Below are 22,299 nucleotides of genomic sequence, written 5' to 3'. Positions count from 1 at the left end.
TGTAGTCCCAGCTACTCGGGAGGCTGAGGCAGGAGAATGGTGTGAACCCAGGAGGCAGAGCTCGCAGTGAGCCGAGATAGCGCCACTGCAGTCCGGCCTGGGCGAAAGAGCGAGACACCGTCTCAACCAAAAAAAAAAAAAAAAAAAAAAGGAAAAGTCAAACCACAGACAGGGAGAAAATGTTTGTTTGCAAAATATGTATCTGATAAAGGACTTGTATGCAGAATATGTAATTACATATTGCTACTCATTAGCAAGACAATCCATTTAATAAAAGGCAGGAAACGAGAGACTTGAACAGATACATAACAGAAGAAGATATACAAATGGCTGATGAGCACAGTCACAACATCATTAGTCATCAGGGAAGTACAAATTAAAACTATAATAAGATACCACTGCACACCCTCTAGAATGGTCTGATAAACATCAAGTGTTGGAGAAGATATGAAGCAACTGAAACTCTCATGTACTGCTATACAACCCAAAATCCTAGACTTTTACCAAACAGAAATTTTAAAAATATATAAAAACTCATACACAAATGTTCATAGCAGCTTTCTTCATAATACCAAACCTGGCATCCTAAATTTACATCAGTTGGTGAATGCATAAACAAAGGGTGGTATATTTATACACTGAAATACTGCAAAGCTATAGAAAGGAATGAACTACTAACAATACACAAGAACATAGATACATTTCAAAAGCATTATGCTAAGTGAAACAATCCAGGCACAAGAAGAATACACATTATACAATTTCATTTATATGAAATTCGAGAAAAAGCAAAACTATTGTAGGTAGACTCATGGTTATCCATGGGATGGGGGAAAGGAATCAGCTAAAAAGGAGTAGAAGGGAACTATTTTGGCTTATGGAAATGTTCTCGATCTTGATTGTGGTTACAATCTTGGTGGTGGTTACGTGACTATATATATTCGTTAAAATCACCAAACTCGGCCGGGCGCGGTGGCTCAAGCCTGTAATCCCAGCACTTTGGGAGGCCGAGGCGGGTGGATCACGAGGTCAGGAGATCGAGACTATCCTGGCTAACATGGTGAAACCTCGTCTCTACTAAAAATACAAAAACCTAGCCGGGCGTGGTGGCGGGCGCCTGTAGTTCCAGCTACTTGGGAGGCTGAGGCGGGAGAATGGCGTGAACCCGGGAGGCGGAGCTTGCAGTGAGCCGAGATCACGCCACTGCACTCCAGCCTGGGAGACACAGCGAGACTCCGTCTCAAAAAAAAAAAAAAAAAAAAAAAAATCACCAAACTCTATACTGAAAATGATTGGAAATGATTGGGTTTTATTATTTATTAATTATACCTCCATAAAGCAGATTGTTTTTATCTTTTATTTTTATTTTATTTCAATAGTTTTTGGGGAACAGGTGGGTTTTCGTTACATGGATAAGTCCTTTAGTGGTGATTTCTGAGATTTTGATGCACCTGTCAACCGAGCAATGTCCACTGTACCCAGTGTGTAGTCTTTTATCCCTGATCCAACTCTCACTCTTCCCCCTGAGTACCCAAAGTCCATTATATCATTCTTCTGACTTTATGGCCTCATAAAAGCTGATTGTTTTTAAATACACACATACACACATAAAAGAGAACTTCCAATGACAGGAAGTGTTCAAGAATACTCTATTTAGTAAAGACAGAATCATAAAACCAACAGAGGTATTGTTGAGTGGATTCTTGTGGTCTATAAATACCTCCATGGACACTCAGGTTAGCAACCTGTTGGGCTTTAAGTGGGACAATAGCATCATCACAACAGTCAGCCTAGAGAAGTTTACATCCCAAGTTGTGTCAGTATCAAGTCCCTATCAATAGCAACTCAGGCTTTGTGAGGTCTAGCTGGCTAGAAATTTCCCACTTGGGCTTGTCCGTGCAACATTGTATAATATTCTTAGCACCATCTGGCTATGTTGTCCATTTAGGCAACAACATCTTCAAGACTTCTTTTCCTCCTCCTTCTAAACCTTGCTTTCAGAAAAGGATTAGAAACTCTTCCAATCGCAAAATGATTGCTAAAACTAAATATATTACCCCTCCCAATGGTATTTTTTGGTTAGCCAGGATAGAGCTATAAGCGAAAAATATATTTCCAGTGTTACAATTTAAGGTACAGTGAGCAAGGGAAGGCATATACTTTTTGAATGCAAGAAACTTCTTCCCAATGCCCCTGAAATTGCATCATTTAAGTAACTGTCTCTTCCATATAAAAAGTCACAACAATTTCTCTCTGAGTCCCAGAACTTTGAAGCCTTTTCAAACTTTCCTTCTTTTGGTATCTATGAGGAATACATTTTTGAAGATTGGTCTTGGTGTCTTTCAGGAACCAACACAATGGAGAGGGAAGAGAGTGAACAGACCAAAAAAAGGTAAATCCTGACCCTGAGACATTGATGAGAGAGGTATAATCCCCAGAGTGCCTGTTATTTGAATAGGCTTATGCCTAAGGCATGTTGAGACCTCAACAAACCTGAACTAATAGAGAGGGAGAGGAAAATAAGACTAGTTAAGACCTAGAAGAAAATAACCTGTTAATGGATGACAGGGTATCCAATGCACAATGCCCAGAAAGCATGACAAGCTCCGTCATGGTCAAGCAAAAGTCAATACCAAAGATTTCAGAGGTGGTGAACCTGGGCTGCATCTTGTCTGCCACAGTAACCCCAGTACCTAGCACAGTGCCTAGATTAGTGGGCATCCTACATGCGTGGAATGAAAAAATGAAGAAGTGGGGAATGATAACATGTTTGCTTCAGCCTGAGCATCTTAGTATTTGCTATGACCCTGTTTAGATGTTCGTCTGCTACTTCTTTACCTCATTCTTCAGATCTTGCCTCAAGCAACACTTTCTTAAAAACCGTTTCCCAAACTAGAAAATGTCCACTTGTTACAGTGTCATGTGGATCCCTTGGCTTTTTCTTAATAACACCAGATTATGCTTAAATATTTGTGTAATTATCTTATTAAACTCTATAAACTAGACTAAACTAAATTCTATGAAGAGCAGAGACCATACCAGTTCAGCTCATCATTGTGCTGCTAGCACTTAGCATGGTGCCTGGCATATAGCAGGTTCTCAATAAATGCTTATTGAAAGAATGATTGATGCATGATGAATACATAAAAGTTCTTGGTGATCAGTCCTTTCACAATGTGAAAGATAGTCTGTAACTCTAGCCCTCCTGAGAAATTAAGCTCTCAGGAATATTAAGACTCTGACTGCATACCCATAGGATCAAAGCAACCCTCAGTCACAAGCCTGGTTTCAGAGACAGGGTCATAACCCCCAGGGTGCACAGACAACCAAGAGAGCCCAGCACTAATCCAGATATACCAGCCACTGTGATTCTAGCAACAAGACTAATAATTCCGGGCACCCCTGGACAATGAGAAAGGGTGCTGAAATCCTGCCTACCCTGTCAGATTCAGTTTCAGAAATGGTCTGGAAGAGCCTGAAGAGGGCAGGCAGCAGAGAATCAGCAGAGGGCATGGGAAGGGCCAGGCAGAAATAAACAGCAGTTGTTGATGCATAGACAACAGTGTAGACCATGGTTATTTTCTCTTGCCTTCTCCACCTTTCTCTTCAATAGTTCGTTTCTCCTCATTGCTGTTCCAATGGCAACCTCTATTGTGCCCTATCATTGAAATCTAGAAAAAGAAAGTAGCTCAACTGTGAAATATCACCTAATCTTTTCTTCTATTTTTTCCAGAGAAAAAATTAATGTACCTGAAAGATCTGATGAAGCCCAATGTGTTTTTAAAAGTTTGAAGACACCTTCATGCGACAAAAGTGATACACGTTTTTAATTAAAGAGTAAAGCCCATACAAGTATTCATTCTTTCTACCCTTTCCTTTGTAAGTTTCTGGGCAACCTTTTTTATTTCTTCCAGAAGGCAAAAAGACATTACCATCAGTAATAAGGGGGCTCCAGGACTCCCCCTAAGTGGAATAGCCTCTCTGTAACTCCAGCTCTGCTCAGTATGCCAAGAGCAGAATAATTCTCTTATTGCTTCTTTTCACTTCAGAGCACAGTTATGGGCCAAGCCCAGCTTAATGGTTCATGACCCGGAAATAAAATTTAGGACCAATACCTCCTCCAGATCAGATTCTTCTCTTAATTTCATAGATTGTATTTTTTTAAATAGAACTCTCAATTTCTGGAAAACTGCCTTTTATCTGCCCAGATTTCTAAGCTGGTGCCCCACTGAATCTTGTGTACCTGTGACTAAACAACTACCTCCTCAGTCTTGGTGGGAGTTATGTATTTAAGACCTTATGTTGTTAATATTTTGAAACATGGAGATCTATGTACTGTAATAGTGTGATTACTACGCTCTAGAGAAAAGTCTACCCCTGCTAAGGAGTTCTCATCCCTCTGTCAGGGTCAGTAAGGAAAATGGTGGCCTAGGGTACAGGCAACAATAAGCAGACCAATCTAAATTTGGGGAAATTAGGAGAGGCAGAGACAGAACCTGGAGCCACTTCTATCTGGGCTCTTGGCTAATACTGAGGAGGCTTGCCCTGCCCAACAAGCCCTAGTGGAGAGAACTGAATAAACAGGGTAGTGCTGGAGCTTGTGAACCCTGTTTCTCTTGAAGAACTGACCAGTGAGATGGCCTGGGGAAGCTGTGAAAGAACCAAAACAGATCACAATACTCAAAAGAGAGAGAGAAAAAAAGTGAGATCTTGATCCACAGAAATACATGAAATGTCTGGTCTGTCCACCCCATCAACAAGTCTTGAAACAAGCAACAGATGAACAGTCTGTCCAAATGGACTTAAGATAGACAGCAGTTTCCCTGGTATTCAGGGAGGGGTTTTGGTGATACCCAAGTTATTGGGATGTCATCTTCCTGGAAGCATAGCTGGGGAGGGAGAGCCATCATCTTGATAATGGGATGAATGGAAGGAGGCTTAGGACTTTCCACTCCTGGCTGAGAGAGGAAGAGCTGCAATGGAATTAGGAAGACCAAGATGGAGATCACCCAGGGGCTTACTTAGCCTACAGATGTCCTACAGGAACATGGGCTGGCCCAGCACAGAGCTAGCAAATTTGAGTTGGATGATTGTTTTTGCTCAAGGCAACCAGAGGAAAATTGCATACAGAGACGGATATACCGGGAGAAACGACTTTGGAAACCTGGCTCTAAGGTGGGATCAGTAAGGGATGCGGCAGTCTCTGTCCAAACCTAAAGAGAACTCTGGGGGGGCCTGAGCCACAAAAAATGTTCCTTTGTTTTATGTAAACAACCTTCAAGGGTTGTAGACTGCCATGCTAGATAAGCTTGTCCATGTAATATTCCCATGTGTGTACTCTGCCCCTGCCTTGATTAGACTCCTAGCAGCTGGCTAATTTCTAACATGTTTTGTGCAGCACAGTTTTTAATAAATGCTTGTTACATTCATTTAAAAGTCTACATTTTCTGCTTTGGCTTCAAGAGTACTACTCAACCCTTGTGGTCTGATATTCCCCACTCTGTCCTCTGAATGTACTTCCTTTCTCTTTACATCTGTATGGCTAGAAGCCTCTGACGCATGCTATATCTTCTCCTCCTCTCTTTCCACTACCATTATTTGAGAAAGGAGGCTTGTATACTTCTATATGTTTATCTCAGTAATGAGTCAGAAAAAAATCAAGTAAGAATGGTTGTTTTTGAGGACAACTAAGAAATCTGGAATAAGGAAGGGAAGCTTACTTTTGAGTTTGTAACCTGTAATGTGTAACTTTTAAATTATATGCTTATATGTACATTAAACAAAAGTTTAATGTAAAAATATTCCTTGAAAACACCATGATTATAAAATAAGTGCATATATACATACAGCATGTGAGAGGAGCCAGGAAAATTCTGGACAAAAGAAAATGACCTAGACTCTGTGAGGGCAGGAATGTGTTTAATTTCTCACCAATGGATCCCAGGTACCTAAGATAGTTGTCTATCCTATTGTCCATCTTTTTGTCTTTTGTTCTATTTCTTAAAGATTTCCTCAACTTCATCTTCTAACTTCTGTTGTATTTTTATTTCTGCTATCTTTTCAGAATTCTTTTTTCTTCTCTCAAAACATATCTGTTTAAAGATTGAATGAAATATTAACATGCCCTATGGTGAGAACATCCCTCCTTTGTATATTAAATTCGCTAAACTACTGTATTCTAAGACTAGGGGAAAGAAAAAGGAGGTTGAAAGAGGTCATTAGGCAGAATAGTACTAGCTAACGTTATTTCACATTTACCATATACCAGTCGCTCATCTAAACCTTTAAACTCATTATCCTGTTTAATCCTCACAGTGACCCTGTGACATAGGTAATGGAATATTATGCCCATTATGCTGATGAGAAAATCTAAACACAGAGATGAGTCAGAGTAATTTACCCAACACTGTTAACTTTGTAAGTGGCAGAGCTCGGTAACAGGCAGAGGTTGGAAGAGTTTGGAGGGCTCAGAAGAAGACAGGAAGATGTGGGAAAGTTTGGAATGTCCTAGAGACTTGTTGAAATGCTGATAGTAATATGGACAATGAAATACAGGCTGAGGTGGTCTCAGATAGAGAAGAGGAACTTGCTGGGAACTGGAATAAAGGTGACTCTTGCTATGTTTTAGCAAAGACATTAGTAGCATTTTGTCCCTGCCCTAGAGATTTGTGGAACTTTGAACTTGAGAGAGATGATTTAGGGTATCTGGCAGAAGAAATTTCTAAGCAGCAAAGCATTCAACATGTAACTTTTGTGCTGTTAAAAGCACTCAGTTTTATGTATTCCCAAAAATATGGTTGGGAATTGGAACTTATGTTTAAAAGTTTGGAAAATTTTGGAGCCTGACGATATGATAGAAAAGAAAACCAATTTTCTGAGGAGAAATTCAAGCCAGCTGCAGAGATTTGCATAAGTAACAAAGAGCCAAATGTTAATTGCCAAGACAATGGGAAAATGTCTCCAGGGCATGTCAGAAGTCTTCACAGTAGCCCTTCTCATCACAGGCCAAGAGGCCTAGGAGGGAAAAATGGTTTCCTGGGCCAGACCCAAGGCATTGCTGCTTTGTGCAGTTTCGGTACTTGGTGCCCTGCATCCCAGCCATGGCTAAAAGAGGCCAAGATGCAGTTCAGGTCATGCCTTCAGAGGGTGCAAGCCCCGAATTTTGGCAGCTTCAGCACAGTGAGCCTGCAAGTCAAGAATTGAGGTTTGGGAACCTCGCCATAGATTTCAGAGGATGTATGGGAACACCTGGATGTCCAGGCCAAAGTTTGCTGTAGTGGTAGGGCTCTCATGGAGAACCTCTGCAAGGGCAGTGCAGAAGGGAAATGTGGGGTTGGACCTCCCACACAGAGTCCCCACTGGGGCACTGCCTAGTGGAGCTATGAGAAGAGGGCCACCATCATCCAGACCCCAGAATTGTAGGTCCACCAACAGCTTGCACCATGCACCTGGAAAAGTCACCAAAACTCAATGCCAGCCCATGAAGGAAGCCAGGAGGGGGCTGTACCCTGCAAAGCCACAGGGGCTGAGCTGCCCAAGGCCATGGGAGCCCACTTCTTGCATCAGCATGACCTGGATATGAGAGATGGAGTCAAAGGAGAAAATTTTGGAGCTTTAAGATTTCACTGCCCCACTGGATTGTGGACTTGCATGGGGCCTGTAGCCCCTTTGTTTTGGCGAATTTCTCCCATTTGGAATGGGTGTATTTACCCAATGCCTGTATGCCCATTGTATATAGGAAGTTACTAACTTTCTTTTGATTTTACAGGCTCATAGGCAGAAGGTACTTGCCTTGTCTCAGATGAGACTTTGGGACTTGGACTTTTGGGTTAATGCTGGAATGAGTTAAGACTTTGGAGGACTGTTGGAAAGGCATGTTTCGAAATGTAAGGACATGAGATTTGGGAGGAGCCAGGGGTGAAATTATATGGTTTGGCTGTGTCCCCATCCAAATCTCATCTTGAATTGTAGTTTCCATAATCTCCATGTGTTGTGGGAGGGACCCAGTGGGAGGTAATTGAATCGTGTGGGCAGTTACCCCATGCTGCTATTCTCATGACAGTGAGTGAGTTCTCATGAGATGTGATGGTTTTATAAGAAGCTTTTCTGCCTTTTGCTTGGCACTTCTGCTTCCTATCATCCTGTGAAAGAGGATATGTTTGCTTCCCGTTCCACCATGATTGTAAGTTTCCTGAGGCCTCATCAGCCCTGCTGAACTGTGAGTCAATTAAACCTCCTTCCTTTATAAATTAGCCAGTTTTGGGTGTGTCTTTGTTAGCAGTGTGAGAAGGAACTAATAAATACATTAACCTAGGCTTGAAAGCAAAGAGTCATCTCTGATGACTGCATTCAACCTTTCCCTCAGCACCCACTGCTCACTCCTTCCCTCCTGTCTCATTCTGTTATCAGTCATCACCAGGCCAAGAAAGCATCCTCCCACTTTCACATCCACCTCTTCTTTTCTCATTCAGGACCTTATTTATTCATACCAAGAACATGACAGTCACTTCCCAACTGATCCCAGTCTCCTGTCTCTCTTACCCTGCATTCTGTCTAACATACCAAGGGAAACAAGAAGGTAAATAGTGAAAAGAAGGTCTCCCTCACATTCCCTTTCCCTAGCCACACAACTTTGATCTCCAGCTTCCTGGGTATCCATTCGTAGTCACACTATGCCTATAAGTGTGTGTACACACACATGCACATATTCCCCTTATTCAGGCAGATTTGGTTTTAATTTACACCACAGTCTAAAGAAATCAGAATACTCTTGCTAGGATGATTGACATCAGTTTTCAGTGTAATCCTTCATATTAAAAACATACATCTGTATGTATAAGTTTTCATTCTCACCAACATTCTAGCATTATTGTGGATCTTATAATAAAAGTGAGATTCCATCGGATTTTACTATATCTACCTGCTCACTTCAGAAGAAAAGATACTTACAGATGCAGAATCCTTCACTGTCCTTAGACATAAAGTTTCAAACCTGCTCCAATCTGAACAAGTTACACCCTAGGTCTGGTAAGCAACAGTTACCCTGAAGGGATCTCCCAATTCCTATGTCTATATAGTTGTCTTTCTTGATTTACCCCCTCACTTTGGTGGTGCATATCCTTCAGTAGCTTGCTCCAGTAGCTTTCTGAGAAAGAATCTGTGGGAAATATATTTAATGAAATTTTATGTGTCTGAAAATGTCTTTATCTTACCTTCCTGCTTAACTATTAATAATAATTTTCCTTTGTATAAAAATTTGGATTGGAAATTATTTTCATTGTCCAGTTTCCAGTGTTGCTCTTGAGAAATCTACAAATATTCTGACTCCTTATCTTTTTACATGAAAGCTTTTAGAATCTGCTTAGTGTTCTAAGATTTTGTCATGAAATGCCTGTTTGTCCATTGTGATTAACACTCAAACGGACTTTTCTTCTGGAAACTCATGCCCTTCCCTCCAGGAAAATTTTCCTGAATTATTTCATTGATTATTTTTTCCCCTCTATTTCACTAGTCTCTCATTTTAGAATGTCAGATTCCTGAATGTTGAATCTCCCAGACTGATCCTCCAATTTTCTTATTTTCTCTCCTGTTGTCCATATTTTGTTTTTTGTTCCATTTCCTAGAGATTTTCTCAAGTTTATCTTCCAGCCTTTCTGTTGTATTTTTTACTTCTGCTATCATGTTTTATTTTCAGAGTTCTTTTTTGTTTTCTGAATGTTTCTTTTTGCAAGGAACCTGTTCCTAATGGTTGAAATATTATTTCTTAACTCTCTTAGGATATTAACAATTAGGTTGTTTGTTTTTCAAAATTTTATATTCCAAGTTATTTCTTCCTGTTTGTTTGTTTTGATCTATATTATCCATGTTAAAGTAGTCCCCAGCTGTCTGATGATCCTTGATTGTCTGTTCATGATTAAGAGTGAAAAACTAAAAATTTGGAAGATCTGAGTTTATGGAAGCTAAAATTTGTCAATTTTAGCTTCATGGTAGAGGGATCTGGAGCAAGACATTTTTAGGAAATCATTTTTAGGTCTTCTTTTTTGAGCTGGTAATTTCAGTATCTTGCATGGAAGGTGGAGGTATAGCTGCTGGTATTTTGGGAGCCAAGTGAGAGAAGAGGGGTGGATATGAGTAGTAATGGAACCTCTGCATTCCTTATTCAGTATGCATAAATTTACTTACTCCATGTGTTTTTAGTATGACAGCCCTATCCTCAAATGTGTGAGACGTCTCTCTATTCAAGCTCTCTGCTTTATCCTCTCCAGAGAACAAGATTCCAAACTTCTGCTGGGGTGGAAAGAGGGAAGTTGCCCAGTGGTGTTGAGTGGGAAAAGGGAGTGCAACTCCAACTGCTGCTCAAAGAACTTTTACAATGCCCCTTATTTTGGCCCTCATCATTCCCTCAACTTTTGCCCTCAATGAATTACCAGTCCTGCCAGTTCCAGAGGCTTCTGAGAATTCTGGGGCATGAATTGGGTTGTTTCTTAAGGTTCCCCACTGTTCTGGCTTTGGTTTCTCACCCTAAGTGTGATTTGGTTTAGGTTTAGTTCCTAAAAAAGCTGCCTCTCACCATCCAGGGTAATCATCCCCCTACCCATCTCTACCTCCTGGACTTATTATTTCAGAGCATTTACACCAGACCAGCTCTTTCCAACCAATAGGAAGCCACAGAAGGTAAAGGTGCTCCATGTATCTACCCCTTTATTTTAGCAGGCATCCTTGTTAACTAAGCCAAACCTCTCATTTCATGAAATCGTATACTTTTAGAACTTAAAAGAAGTCAAACTATCCTTGGCTCTCCTGGAAGATAGGGGCCAGGTATCACAAGAGTTGGGAAGCACGATCTGGAGAGACAGGAAACAGAAAACAACGCTGGCATGCACAAGAATGTGTGGAGTGTTGGAAAAGGTGAAGTAGAATAAAAAAGGAGAAATGCGTGTTTACGTCAAAATTTCTGAATCTTGCTATGCTTTAAGTTTGATAGTATGTAAAAAAATGCTTCTCATTATGTAAACCGTTCTCTCTGTCCCTTATACATTTCTTAAGAAATTATTTTCTTGTAAACAGTGCATTAACAAGCACGAAGGATAAAAGGTATGGATCATGAAGGAAATAGAAAAGAGATCAGAATCACTAGTTTTTATATCTTATAAAGAAGCACATAAGATTCCCCACTTCTCAAACTATTTCCTGTTAATCTACACTTTCAATTACAGTGATTAATAAATTATCTTTAGTGGATGAGGAAAAAGGAACATATCTCAGTATTTGTAGAACCCTACACATGTAGGGTCTAAATCAGAATCATACGTTTGGGGGAACCACAGATACCGTGTCTACTAATGATGTCTTCAGAGAAAACTAAGTTCCATCCTGGCACAACTTATGTTTCCTATCCACACATCACAAACACAATGAAGCACTTTTTTTTATAAACAAGTGTAACTTGACAAACATTTGAGCACTCAGAACTTTTTAAATGACTTTATTGTGAAGCCTTTCAAAAATATACATGAACTTATTTCAGAAAGTGGTCCTCACTTGCAGTAATGCCAGATCAACACTACTTGTAGCACGTGGCAAAGTGGTTTCTATTCCCATGGTCAAATTATAACATTGACTCTGAGATTAAACATTGTGAACTCAGTTTCCTAAATATACCAAGTACAGAGTAAAAAGTCACAAATTGTCCTAACAGTCTATTAGAAATGGAAGAAATTCAGAAAGCAATGAGGAGAACCTTCCCATTGTATGTGGCAGATGAGGGCAGAGAAGGGAGTAATTCACCCAGCACCAAAGAGAGCCATGACTAGAACTCAGGTTCCTGATTTCTCAGTCCAGGGTTCTTCCCACCCCACTGTGCCCCCCTAACCTTCCTGTTAACTGGAAGAGCTGGAAAATGTGTCAACAGAGCATAATGAAGGAAGATTGTGGACTTCAGGTCAGATAGACTTGACACCACTACACTTGACTGTGTGACCTTGCCTTAATTACTTAATCTCTCTGATTTTCAGTTTTCTTATTTGTAAAATAGGGTTAATATCTACCTGCCTTACAGGATCAAGGGCAATCCAAAAGATGAGGATTATACTGTTTAAAAAAGGAAAAGAAAGAAAAATCAAACAGCCACAACAAATAAGCAATTGGGTAGCTTGTTTCAACAGGGTGGGCTTGAGGATGGTGAGTGAGCATTAGTAGTGGAAGGATGGCAACTTCACGTGAGGCTGATGTAGGAGGAGCTATAGGTTGGGCTGTACATGGATTAACAGGTGTGGGCTTGGATTCTTTCATATAACACTCAGCCCAGAAGTCTTCCAAACACCCTGCTGAAAGCCAGAAATGCTCCTACAACTCCTCGTGCATCAGCCTCACATGAAGTCCCATTCTCAGGATCTCAACTTAGGGACTGAGATGATTCATGCTCTCACCTTATACATGTGGAACTTTTCCATCTTTACCTTCTGAGACCAAAGTCAAGTTCCTGGGACCTCCTTTATCTTTCCTTTCTCAAGATTATTTCCAGACAATCAATAGTATCTACTTCTTTGTGAAGATAACAGGAAGCTCATTCCTTCTAAATATAACATGAAATTCTAAGCAGTTAAGCTGAGAATAAAAAGGACCAAAGGCTCCCAGTCAAGATTTTGGAAAGCCCTTGTCTTGAGGAGCAGCCGTGTGGAGGATGGTTTGTATCGGGGAGGGCTGTGCAAATTGGAGGGAGGGAAACCATTAGGAAACAGACACAGTTAACCTCAACAAGTTTGGCAATTCTAAGGAGTTGAATTAGCAGAAGCCTCCTGAAATTTCTAGATTAGATCCTGGTACCCAAGCTTATTAGACCAGGAGCAGGGCAAGGTAGACTCCATAACAAAAGTAAACTCAAATCAGAGGGAAATAGAAACTAACAGGAGCTGCTTTATTGGAGATGGACCACAAGAGCTTTCTGCACTCAAATGATATGGGGAAAAAGAAATCCTAAAATATAATGTTGGAAAAGTTGGATAGCCCAGGCACAGCTAGCAGATTGGAAATAGTATTAGAAATCACAGTTTTTTATTTAGTCACCAGGTTGAAAAGATCCTTTTCTTTAGCATAGACCCAGCACAGGGGTGAGGTAGGGGCTAATTTCTGGTATGAGAGACCAGAGGCACAGAGCATGGAGCAAGAAGCAGGAGCTGATTGCTTTCTGATCACTAACTGCCAAATAATTAAAACATTTTCTTAAATTCATATTTTGCAACCCAGAACATATACCTGAAGCTTATTATTAGAACATGTTAGGGTATAGTTACAATGCTAACTGGCGACACAAACTAGTTACATGCTGTTTCCACCAGTCTATCTGCCACTTTTTAACTACACACATCAAGTATTTGCCCCCAGGCTTCAGGCCTCAACCTCTGTAAGAACAGTTGAGCTGTGTCCACTTGATGGAAAAACAAGTCTATTCCACTTTTTGTTTCAAAAAGTCAACCCATCCAATCAAATAAATTCCTTTACCCTTTAAAAAAAAAAAAAAAACACACACACATTTACTAGTTTTCCTCCAATTTTCAATGTGTTTGTTGAACTCTCTTGGAGTTACAGTCTTGGAGTATTTTTGAGACTCCTGTTATCAATTTAAAAAAAAAGAAAAGGAAGGAATGCTTTTTAAAAAAAACAATAAATCTTGTTCCTGTGTCCAAACCAGCCATGCATATTAACGTGTGTGACTGTTCTCAGGGTTTAAAATGTTTTAGCTGGGAAAAAAATATACTGTAGAAGACTTAAAGAAACAAGATGGCATAGCAATGAGAATTTTAAGAGTTTTCATTCTCCCTGAGAAACTACTTATATCGAGAACTTATTAGGAGTAGTTTATTTGCAGCAGGAAATACAGGTATGATATAAGAAAACTCTTGATCATCAGGGTCTTAGGCATTAGAAACACTTAGATGCTATGATCCTATACCTAGAAAACCCCATAGTCTCTTCCGAAAGGCTCTGGATCTGATAAACAACTTCAGCAAGGTTTCAGGATACAGAATCAATGTATCCAGGGTACAAAGTAACATTTTTATATACCAATAACATCCTACCTAAGAGACAACTCAAGAATGCAATCCCATTCACAACTGCCACAAAAAGAACAACATACAGCTAAACCAGGGAAGTGAACAATCTCTACAATGAGAATTACAAAATACTGCTGAAAGAAATCAGAGAAGACACAAACAAATGGAAATATATCACATGCTCATAGATAGGAAGAATTAATATTGTTAAAATGGCCATGCTGCCGAAAGCAATTTACAGATTCAATGCTATTCTTATCAAACAACCAATGGCATTTTTCACAGAATTAGAAACATCTATTCTAAAATTCAGATGGTATTCATGCAAGGCAGACGAGCCTCAAATTGGGGCTTATCCTGGGAGAGTCCTTGGCTTTGCTCAGGAAAGAATTCAAAAGTGAGTTGGTGGCTCACACCTGTAATCCCAGCACTTTGGGAGGCCGAGTCGGGAGAATCACGAGGTCAGGAGATCAAAACCATCCTGGCTATGGTGAAACCCAGTCTCTACTAAAAATACAAAAAATTAGCCGGGTGTGGTGGCGGGTGCCTGTAGTCCCAGCTACTTGGGAGGCTGAGGAAGCAGAATGGCGTGAACCCGGGAGGCGGAGCTGGCAGTGAGCTGAGATGGCACCACTGCGCTTCAGCCTGGGTGACAGAGCTAGACTCCGTCTCAAAAAAAAAAAAAAAAAAGTGAGTGGTTGGTGGAAGAAAACAACTTTACTGAGGTGGCAGTGTTATAGCTCTGTGACTGCTCCTGCAGAGCAGGGCTACCCCATATGCAGTGTGCTGAGAGCAGCAGCTCAAAGGCAGTTCTGCAGTCATATCTACTTTTAATTACATGCAAATTAAGGGGTGGATTATGCAGAAATTTCTAGAACGAGTGGTAACTTCTGGGTTGTCAGGTTGCTGCCATGAAAAGGGGCAGTAACTTGCAGGTGTTGCCATGGAAATTGTAAGCTGACACAACACACTGGTGGGCATGTCTTATGGAAAACTGCTTGTGCCCCATCCCTGGGGCATTTCTCAATTGAGCTAGTCCTCAATTTGGTCTGATGTCTGAGCCCAGAGTCCAGTCCTGCCTCCTACTTCAGAATCAGAAAGGAGGCCAAATAGCCAAAGTGATCCTAAGCAAAAAGAACAAGGCCAGAGGCATCACATTACCTGACTTCAAACTATACTACAAGGCTATCATAACCCAAACAGGATGGTACTGTGACAAAAACAGATACATAGACCAATGGAACAGGTAAGAGAACCCAGAAATAAAGCCACACAACTACAACCATCTGATATTTGACAAAATCAACATTAACAAACAATAGGAAAGGATTCTCTATTCAATAAATGGTGCTAGGATAGCTGGTTAGCCATATGCAGAAGATTGAAACTGGACTCCTGCATTTCACCATATACAAAAATCAACTCAAGATGGATTAAAGATTTAAATGTAAAACATAAAACTATAAAACCCTAGAAAAAAAAACTTGGAAATACTGTTCTGGACATTGTCCCTGGCAAAGACTTCATGATGAAGACTCCAAAAGCAATTACAACAAAAACAAAAACTTAATTTAGTTTAATTAAGTGGGTCCTAATTAAACTAAAAAGCTTCTGCACAGTAAAGGAAACTATCAACACAGAAAAGAGACAACCTACAGAATGGGAGAAAATATTTGCAAACCATGCATCTGACAAAGGTCTAATATTCAGAATCTAAAAGGAACTTAAATCAACAGGCAAAAACCAAACAACCCCATTTAAAAGTGGGAAAAGGACATTAATTAACAGACAGTTTTCAAAAGAAGATATACATGTAGCCAACAAGCATATGACAAAATGCTCAGTATCACTAATCATTAGGAAAATGCAAATCAAAACCACAGTGAAATACCGTCTCATACCAGTCATAATGGCTGCTATTAAAAAGCCAAAAAATAACAGATGCTGGCAAGGTTTCAGATAAAAGGGAACACTTATACACTGCTGGTAGGAGTGTAAATTAGCTCAGCTGCTGTGTAAAGCAGTCTGGAGAGTTCTCAAAGAACTTAAAACAGAACTACCATTCCACCCAGCAATCCTGTTATTGGTTATATACCCAAAGGAATACAAATTGTTCTACCATAAAGATACATGCACACATATGTTCATAACAGTACTATTCACAATTATCAAAGACATAGAATTAATCCAGATGCCCATGAATGATGGACTGGATAAAGAAAATGTAGTAAAGTTGCAAAGACAAAAAACATTTTTATATCTTCTTAAACCTATGTAAGGTACATTATTGTTCGCCCCCTCCTCCTCTTCTTCCTCCCTCTCCTCCACAGTGCTGTTTATTGAGCATACCATGTGCCAGGTACTGTGTTAAATAGTTTACATACATTGTCTTGGGAAGAAGGAAAAAAGGCTATCTTGCAAAAGTCTAAAAAGTTATTTTAAGAAGCGAAGGGGGAATCAAATGGAAAGAAGAGTGAATTGAGATATTCTGAGAATTTAAAGAACAAAAAAATTATGAGAGCAGCAAAACAGTGAACTAGTGTTTTGTTGTATTCTGGCAGGAAGAAGAGGTGTGATTTGAGCCCACGTTGCCCTCTACTATGATTTGGGTATAAGTGATCATAAGGAGAAGACTGGTGGGGAAAAGGAGGGTGCCAGGAAATAATCCATCCTAAAGAAAGACAGAATCCAGGCATGGATGTTTGATTCAGGATCATGGAACCATTGTCAAAAATGGGTAAGTAGAGTTTTGAGAAAACCAGAATATCTGTCACTCAGCCTATTGTCTGATTCATATTTGACCTGAAGATGGAGCCAGTTCTAAGAAAGAAGATCCATGGATCATGGTGATGTCATGCACAAGCTTTTTCCAGCCACGCTTGAAACAAATCTACTCCTGGGCTTTCCCATTATGTGAGCCAATAGACTGTTTTCTTCTCTCTCTCTCTCTCTCTCTCTCTCTCTCTGTCTCTCTCCTTCTCTCCTTCAACCCCCTTTTTATTCCTCAAGTTGGTTTTGCTCCTTAATTCAAACTTTCTATTCCATACCAAAAATAATTCCTAATTTATAAATTATAGAATGGAAAAGTGTTGGCCTTGCTGAGTCCAAAGGCACAATGGATATTTTCAGCCCACCCTCTTTCTCTCTCAGGTTTTGTTCTTGGCACAGATTTTCTTTTTCATGTTGATCTCCTTCTCTCCTATTATAGGAAGATTCTTCTGTGCAGCTGGGAAAAATGACCACAGATGGCTCCAGTGTATGTTGTCCACAGCATCTTTTCTGTTACCTCCAGCAAAAAATATCCTTGAGGAGGATGTAGATTGGGCTCATTTGGGTCACAAGTTCATCCCTAAAGCAATCACCATGGCCAGAGATTTTTGACTTTATTAAAAGGACCAAGTGTTTTTCTCTTCTGCTCCCTCCCCCAAATCCTAGGAGAATGGAGTTAACCCAAAATTAAATAAATAGAATGGGTGAAAGGTGGTATAATAGATATTCTTGGTTCCTCACCCTTACCTGGCCAAGGCATCCATCCCCCAGATGCTGTGAGTGTTGACTGTTAACAACCCACAGTCGCTCTCTCTGTGAGACTTGCCCTTGACCAAATAAGAACCCCTTCCCCTAATTCTATCTTTCTTTAAAACTTTATTGTGTGCATCATGAATTTTTAAATTCATTTTTATTTATTTAATATATTGCATTAATATCGTATTAACCTTGATTATTGGGTTTTTTACTTTCTCTCAAACTTTACCCTGTTCACTTCACCCTAGTCCTGGCCCTGGCTAAGAAGCTATACTCCAGTTCTCCATCACCCCTCTAGGGACAGACCTCAGCCAATGATTAACTGATGTAGGGGTACAAAAGGTCACCCCTTTGCCTCAAGGTAGGGATAACTCTGCAGTAGAATTTGTGTTCCAGATTTGCCCCAGGATCAGGCACTAAAGCTAGTCACCAGCTAAGACCACATTCTTGCTTTTATCCCTACCCTGTCCTGCCTTCCTCACTCTCTTTTCTTGAGAGTGTTCCACACACATATCACTTGGATAAGATTACCTGCCTTAGGTTCTGCTTCTAGGGAAGCCTACCTAAGAAAGCTAACACCAGGAAAGGTCCTAGGAAGCAGACAGTAAGTGTAGGATTTTGTCATTGGATTACTCACCAGCTGCATAACAATAGGACCAGCTGCTGATACTGCCTGGATGCTGTGTGCCATGAACAAAAAAAGTATTTCTGTGGCAGCAGAAAAGGACTAAGACACTGTGAAAGTGGATTTTTAAGGCTTTTACCGGTAGTGAGCTATAACGGGATACAGGTGCCAGGGGATGCACTAACTGGTACAATATCCTAGGTTAGTGGTTCCAGTAATCTGCACATTAAAGTCACCTAGGAAACTTAAAAATTCCTAGGCCCAGATCACACCTAAGACTAATTACATTACAATCTCTGGGGGTAGGACACTGGCACTGGTATTTTTAGACACTCCCATGTTATTCCTATGTGCAGACAAGTTTAGAAACTACTCCCTCAGGCAGTTGGGGCTTGTAGGGTAATAGTGCCTGCAAGAAAGGATTGTGGAATGGATAGCTGTTGTTAATTATTATTGATTCATGGCAGAAAGAAAAATCTCAGGCTCAGATGTATTAATCAACAACTTTAAGGCCAGGTGCAGTGCCTCAACCGGTAATTCCAGCACTTTGGGAGGCCGAGTTGGGTGAATCATTTGAGGTCAGGAGGTCAAGACCAGCTTGGCCAACATTGTGAGACCCCATCTCTACTAAAAATACAAAAAATTAGCCAGGCGAGGTGGCAGGTACCTGTAATCCCAGCTATTCAGGAGGCTGAGGTAGGAGAATTGCTTGAACTTGGGAAGTGGAGGTTGCACTGAGCTGAGATCGCGCCACTACATTCCAGCCTGGGTGACAGAGTGAGTCTCAAAAAAAGGAAAAAAAAGAAAAAGAAAAAAAGTTTAAGCAAAGTGTAAGAGTCAAAGTATCTCCTTGAAAGCATTTAAAGACACTCATTTCCTGCAGTAGGAGAGCTGCACAACTGAAGATCAGGTTGAGGATTTTCATAAGAATTTTCAGTTGCCTAAACCTCTTGGTCTGCAGAAGTGACCAACTCTCCCTTGTTATAAGATAGGGGCCTTCTATTTATTGAAGGCTATTAAAAGGTATCAAAGGAGGCAGTGCTTTGCAAATAAAGTTGCCAGATAAAATGTGAGATGCCCGGTTAAATTTTAATTTCAGATAAACAATGAATAATTATTAAATTTTCACGAATTATTACAGTATCATAATCTCCTGTATCCTGTGTTTTTATTTGCTAAGTCTGGCAACCCTATTTATAAGGTAATACTTACCCTACTCAGGATCTGCCCTAACCTTTCATCCGGCCTCCAGACACATTTTTAAGGGTGGAGGGTGGGAAGAGGGTGAGAATCGAAAAACTATTTATCAGGTTATATGCGCATTACCTAAGTGATGAAATAATCTGTACACCAAATCCCCAAGACATGCAATTTACTCATATAACAAACCTGCACATGTACCCCCTAAACCTAAAATAAAACCCAAAGTGCTGGAATTACAAGTGTGAGCCACCGCACCTAGCCTTAAAGTTGTTGATTAATAGATCTGAGCCTGAAATTTTTCTTTCTGCCATGAATCAATAATAATTAACAACAGCTATCCATTCCACAATCCTTTCTTGCAGTTAGAAAGGGAAAAAAAATCATCAAAACCTGATTGAGGAAGTATGAGGCTTGCTAAGGGAAGAGAGAGAAAATACACCAAAGGAGCTGTAGGACCTGGTAAGAGGGGAATAAGGATTGTTGAAAATCTGGTAATATCTGTTATCTCTAGGCAGGAATGACAGTATAAAATTCTATGTCAGAAGTGGGCTTTACAGTATCAATGGGATAAGTGTATTCATTTGTTTTGGACTGCTGTAATAGAATACTTGAGTCTGGGAAATTCATAAAAATTAGAGATTTATCTCCTCCAGTTCTGGAGGCTGGGAAGTCCCAGGCTGAGGGGCCCTTATCTGGCAAGGGCCTTCTTGCTGTGTCATCCCATGGTGGAAGGTGGAAGAGTAAGAGCACACACGAGCACACAGGCACAAAAATGCATGAGACGAGAGAGAGAAGGGGGCAAAGCTGCTTTTATGATGAACTCACTCTCACAATAATGAACCCACTCCTGAAATAACAACATAATCAATTTATGAGGGCAGAGCCCTTATAACTTAATCACATCTTAAAGTTCAGGTCCCACCTCTCAGCACTGTTGCATTGATAATTAAGTTTCTAACACAGAAACTTTGGAGGACATATTCAAACCATATCACCTGTTTATTAGTTATTATTATATTTATTATAATTGCAGATACATTTCTGCTTAAATCTATCATTTTGTTTTGCGTTTTTTATTTGTCTCACCTGTTCCATGTGTGTTTTCTCTTTTTTTCTTGCCTTTTTTTAGATTGTTTTAAAACATATTAGTTTTTTTCCTCCACTAGGTATGAAATTAAACATTCTCTTTCCATTGTTTGCAAAGTTTCTATAGAAATTACAACATGCAAGCTTAACTTATGGAAGTCTACAATTAATCATTATCTCTTATTGAACAAGGTCCACAGAACATTTTAATATCATTTAAACTCCTTCCAACTTACATATTATTTTTTCATGTATTTAAATTATATATTTTCTTCTTCTAACAATAAAAACATCATTATTCCTTGATTTGATTCATTTCCCTTAGATTTGCCCACATATTTACTCTTCACTGCACTTTATTTCTTTTTACATTGTAGCCTTTCTCTGTAGGATTATTTTCTGCCTATATAGGAAGTATACACATTAGAAATTCTTTTAGTGAGGGTCTGCTGTTGGAAAAATCTCTTAGTTTGTATTTACCCTATTCATGACAGGTGTAAAATTCTATGTTGGCAATTATTTTCTCAGTGCATTGAAGGTATTATTTCACTTTTTTTTTTTTTTTTTTTTTTTTTTAGCATTCCTCGTTATGTTGAGAAACCAACTGACAAGTTGTTACTTCTTTGAAAGCTATCTTTTTTTTTTTTGAGACGGAGTCTCGCTCTGTCACTCAGGCTGGAATGCAGTGGTGCAATCTTGGCTCACTGCAGTGTCTGCCTCCCGGCTTCAAGCAACTCTCCTGCCTCGGCCTCTCAAGTAGCTGGGACTACTGGCGCTCGCTGCCACGCCTGGCTAATTTCTGTGTTTTTAATAAAGATGGGGTTTCACCATGTTGGCCAGGATGGTCTTGATCTCCTAACTTCATGATCTGCCCACCTCAGCCTACCAACGTGTTGGGATTACAGGCATGAGCCACCGTGCCCAGCCTCTGGCTTCTTTTAAAATCTTCTCTTTGTCTTGGAAATTCTAAAGTTTCATTATAATGTGTCTAGATATGGATTTCTTTTTATTTATGTTGTTTGGGTTTTATTAAGCTTCTTGAGTCAGTGTTTTAGTGTCTCTTCTTCATTTCCGTTAATGTCAGCCATTATCTCTTCCTCCATTGTTTCTCTTTCCTTTCCTACTGCAACTCTAATTAAGTGATTTGTACCTTCCCATGCTAGCCTTCTTGTCTCAGCTTTTCATCTGTCTTCCTAAGCTCCTTTCCCTGGACACTTTTTCTGTCCTATCTTATAATTCACTATCTTTACCCATGTCTAATTTGCTCTTAAATATTTCCATTGAGTTTTCCATTTTAGTTATAAATTTTTCATTTGTATAAGCTCTATTAGTTTTTTTCAAATATTTTTAGTTTCCTGGCCCTTGTAGATGTGTTTAGTTCACTTAATCTGTAACAAAATACCACAAATAGGTATTTCTCATAAACAATAGGAATTTATTTTTCACAATTCTGGAGCCTGGGAAATCCAAGATCAAGGTCCAGCCGATTCAGTGTCTCATGAGGGTCTGCTTCCTGATCATACGTAGCCATCTTCTCACTGTGTCCCCACATGGCAGAAGGGGCAAAGGAACTCTTTGGGGTCTCTTTTATAAGGGCACTAACTCCATTCATGAGGGTTCTGCCTTCACAACGTAATCACCTCACAAAGGCCCCAACTCTAAATACCTCTCAATACATTGGATATTAAATTTCAACATACGAATTTGGGGGTAGGGGAAAGTACAAACATTTAGTCTGTAGCAAGATGTTTTTGAACATGTATTTTATTTTGTAACTATGCAACTAAGCATAGCTTTTAAGTAGAC

At 39.9% G+C, this 22,299-nt stretch overlaps 1 protein-coding gene across 8 annotated transcripts in view; it reads left to right on the top strand.

Annotated features, from left to right (window-relative positions):
* Window positions 1-4,114, top strand: part of LOC105470293 (CD86 molecule) — a 60,977-nt gene extending 56,863 nt beyond the window's left edge. For all 8 annotated transcript variants that reach the window (XM_024789280.2, XM_011722132.2, XM_024789281.2 and 5 more), the window contains 2 exons: window positions 2,347-2,392; window positions 3,734-4,114. In XM_024789280.2, coding sequence (XP_024645048.1) covers window positions 2,347-2,392; window positions 3,734-3,830 — 143 coding nt within the window. In that variant the 3' untranslated portion in view covers window positions 3,831-4,114. The remainder of the gene's footprint in view (window positions 1-2,346; window positions 2,393-3,733) is intronic.
* Window positions 4,115-22,299: the final 18,185 nt, after the last annotated feature.

This window comes from Macaca nemestrina, chromosome 2, assembly GCF_043159975.1.
Source record: "Macaca nemestrina isolate mMacNem1 chromosome 2, mMacNem.hap1, whole genome shotgun sequence".
In the NCBI taxonomy this organism is placed as follows: domain Eukaryota; kingdom Metazoa; phylum Chordata; class Mammalia; order Primates; family Cercopithecidae; genus Macaca; species Macaca nemestrina.
This window is presented reverse-complemented; position numbering and strand designations above follow the sequence as displayed.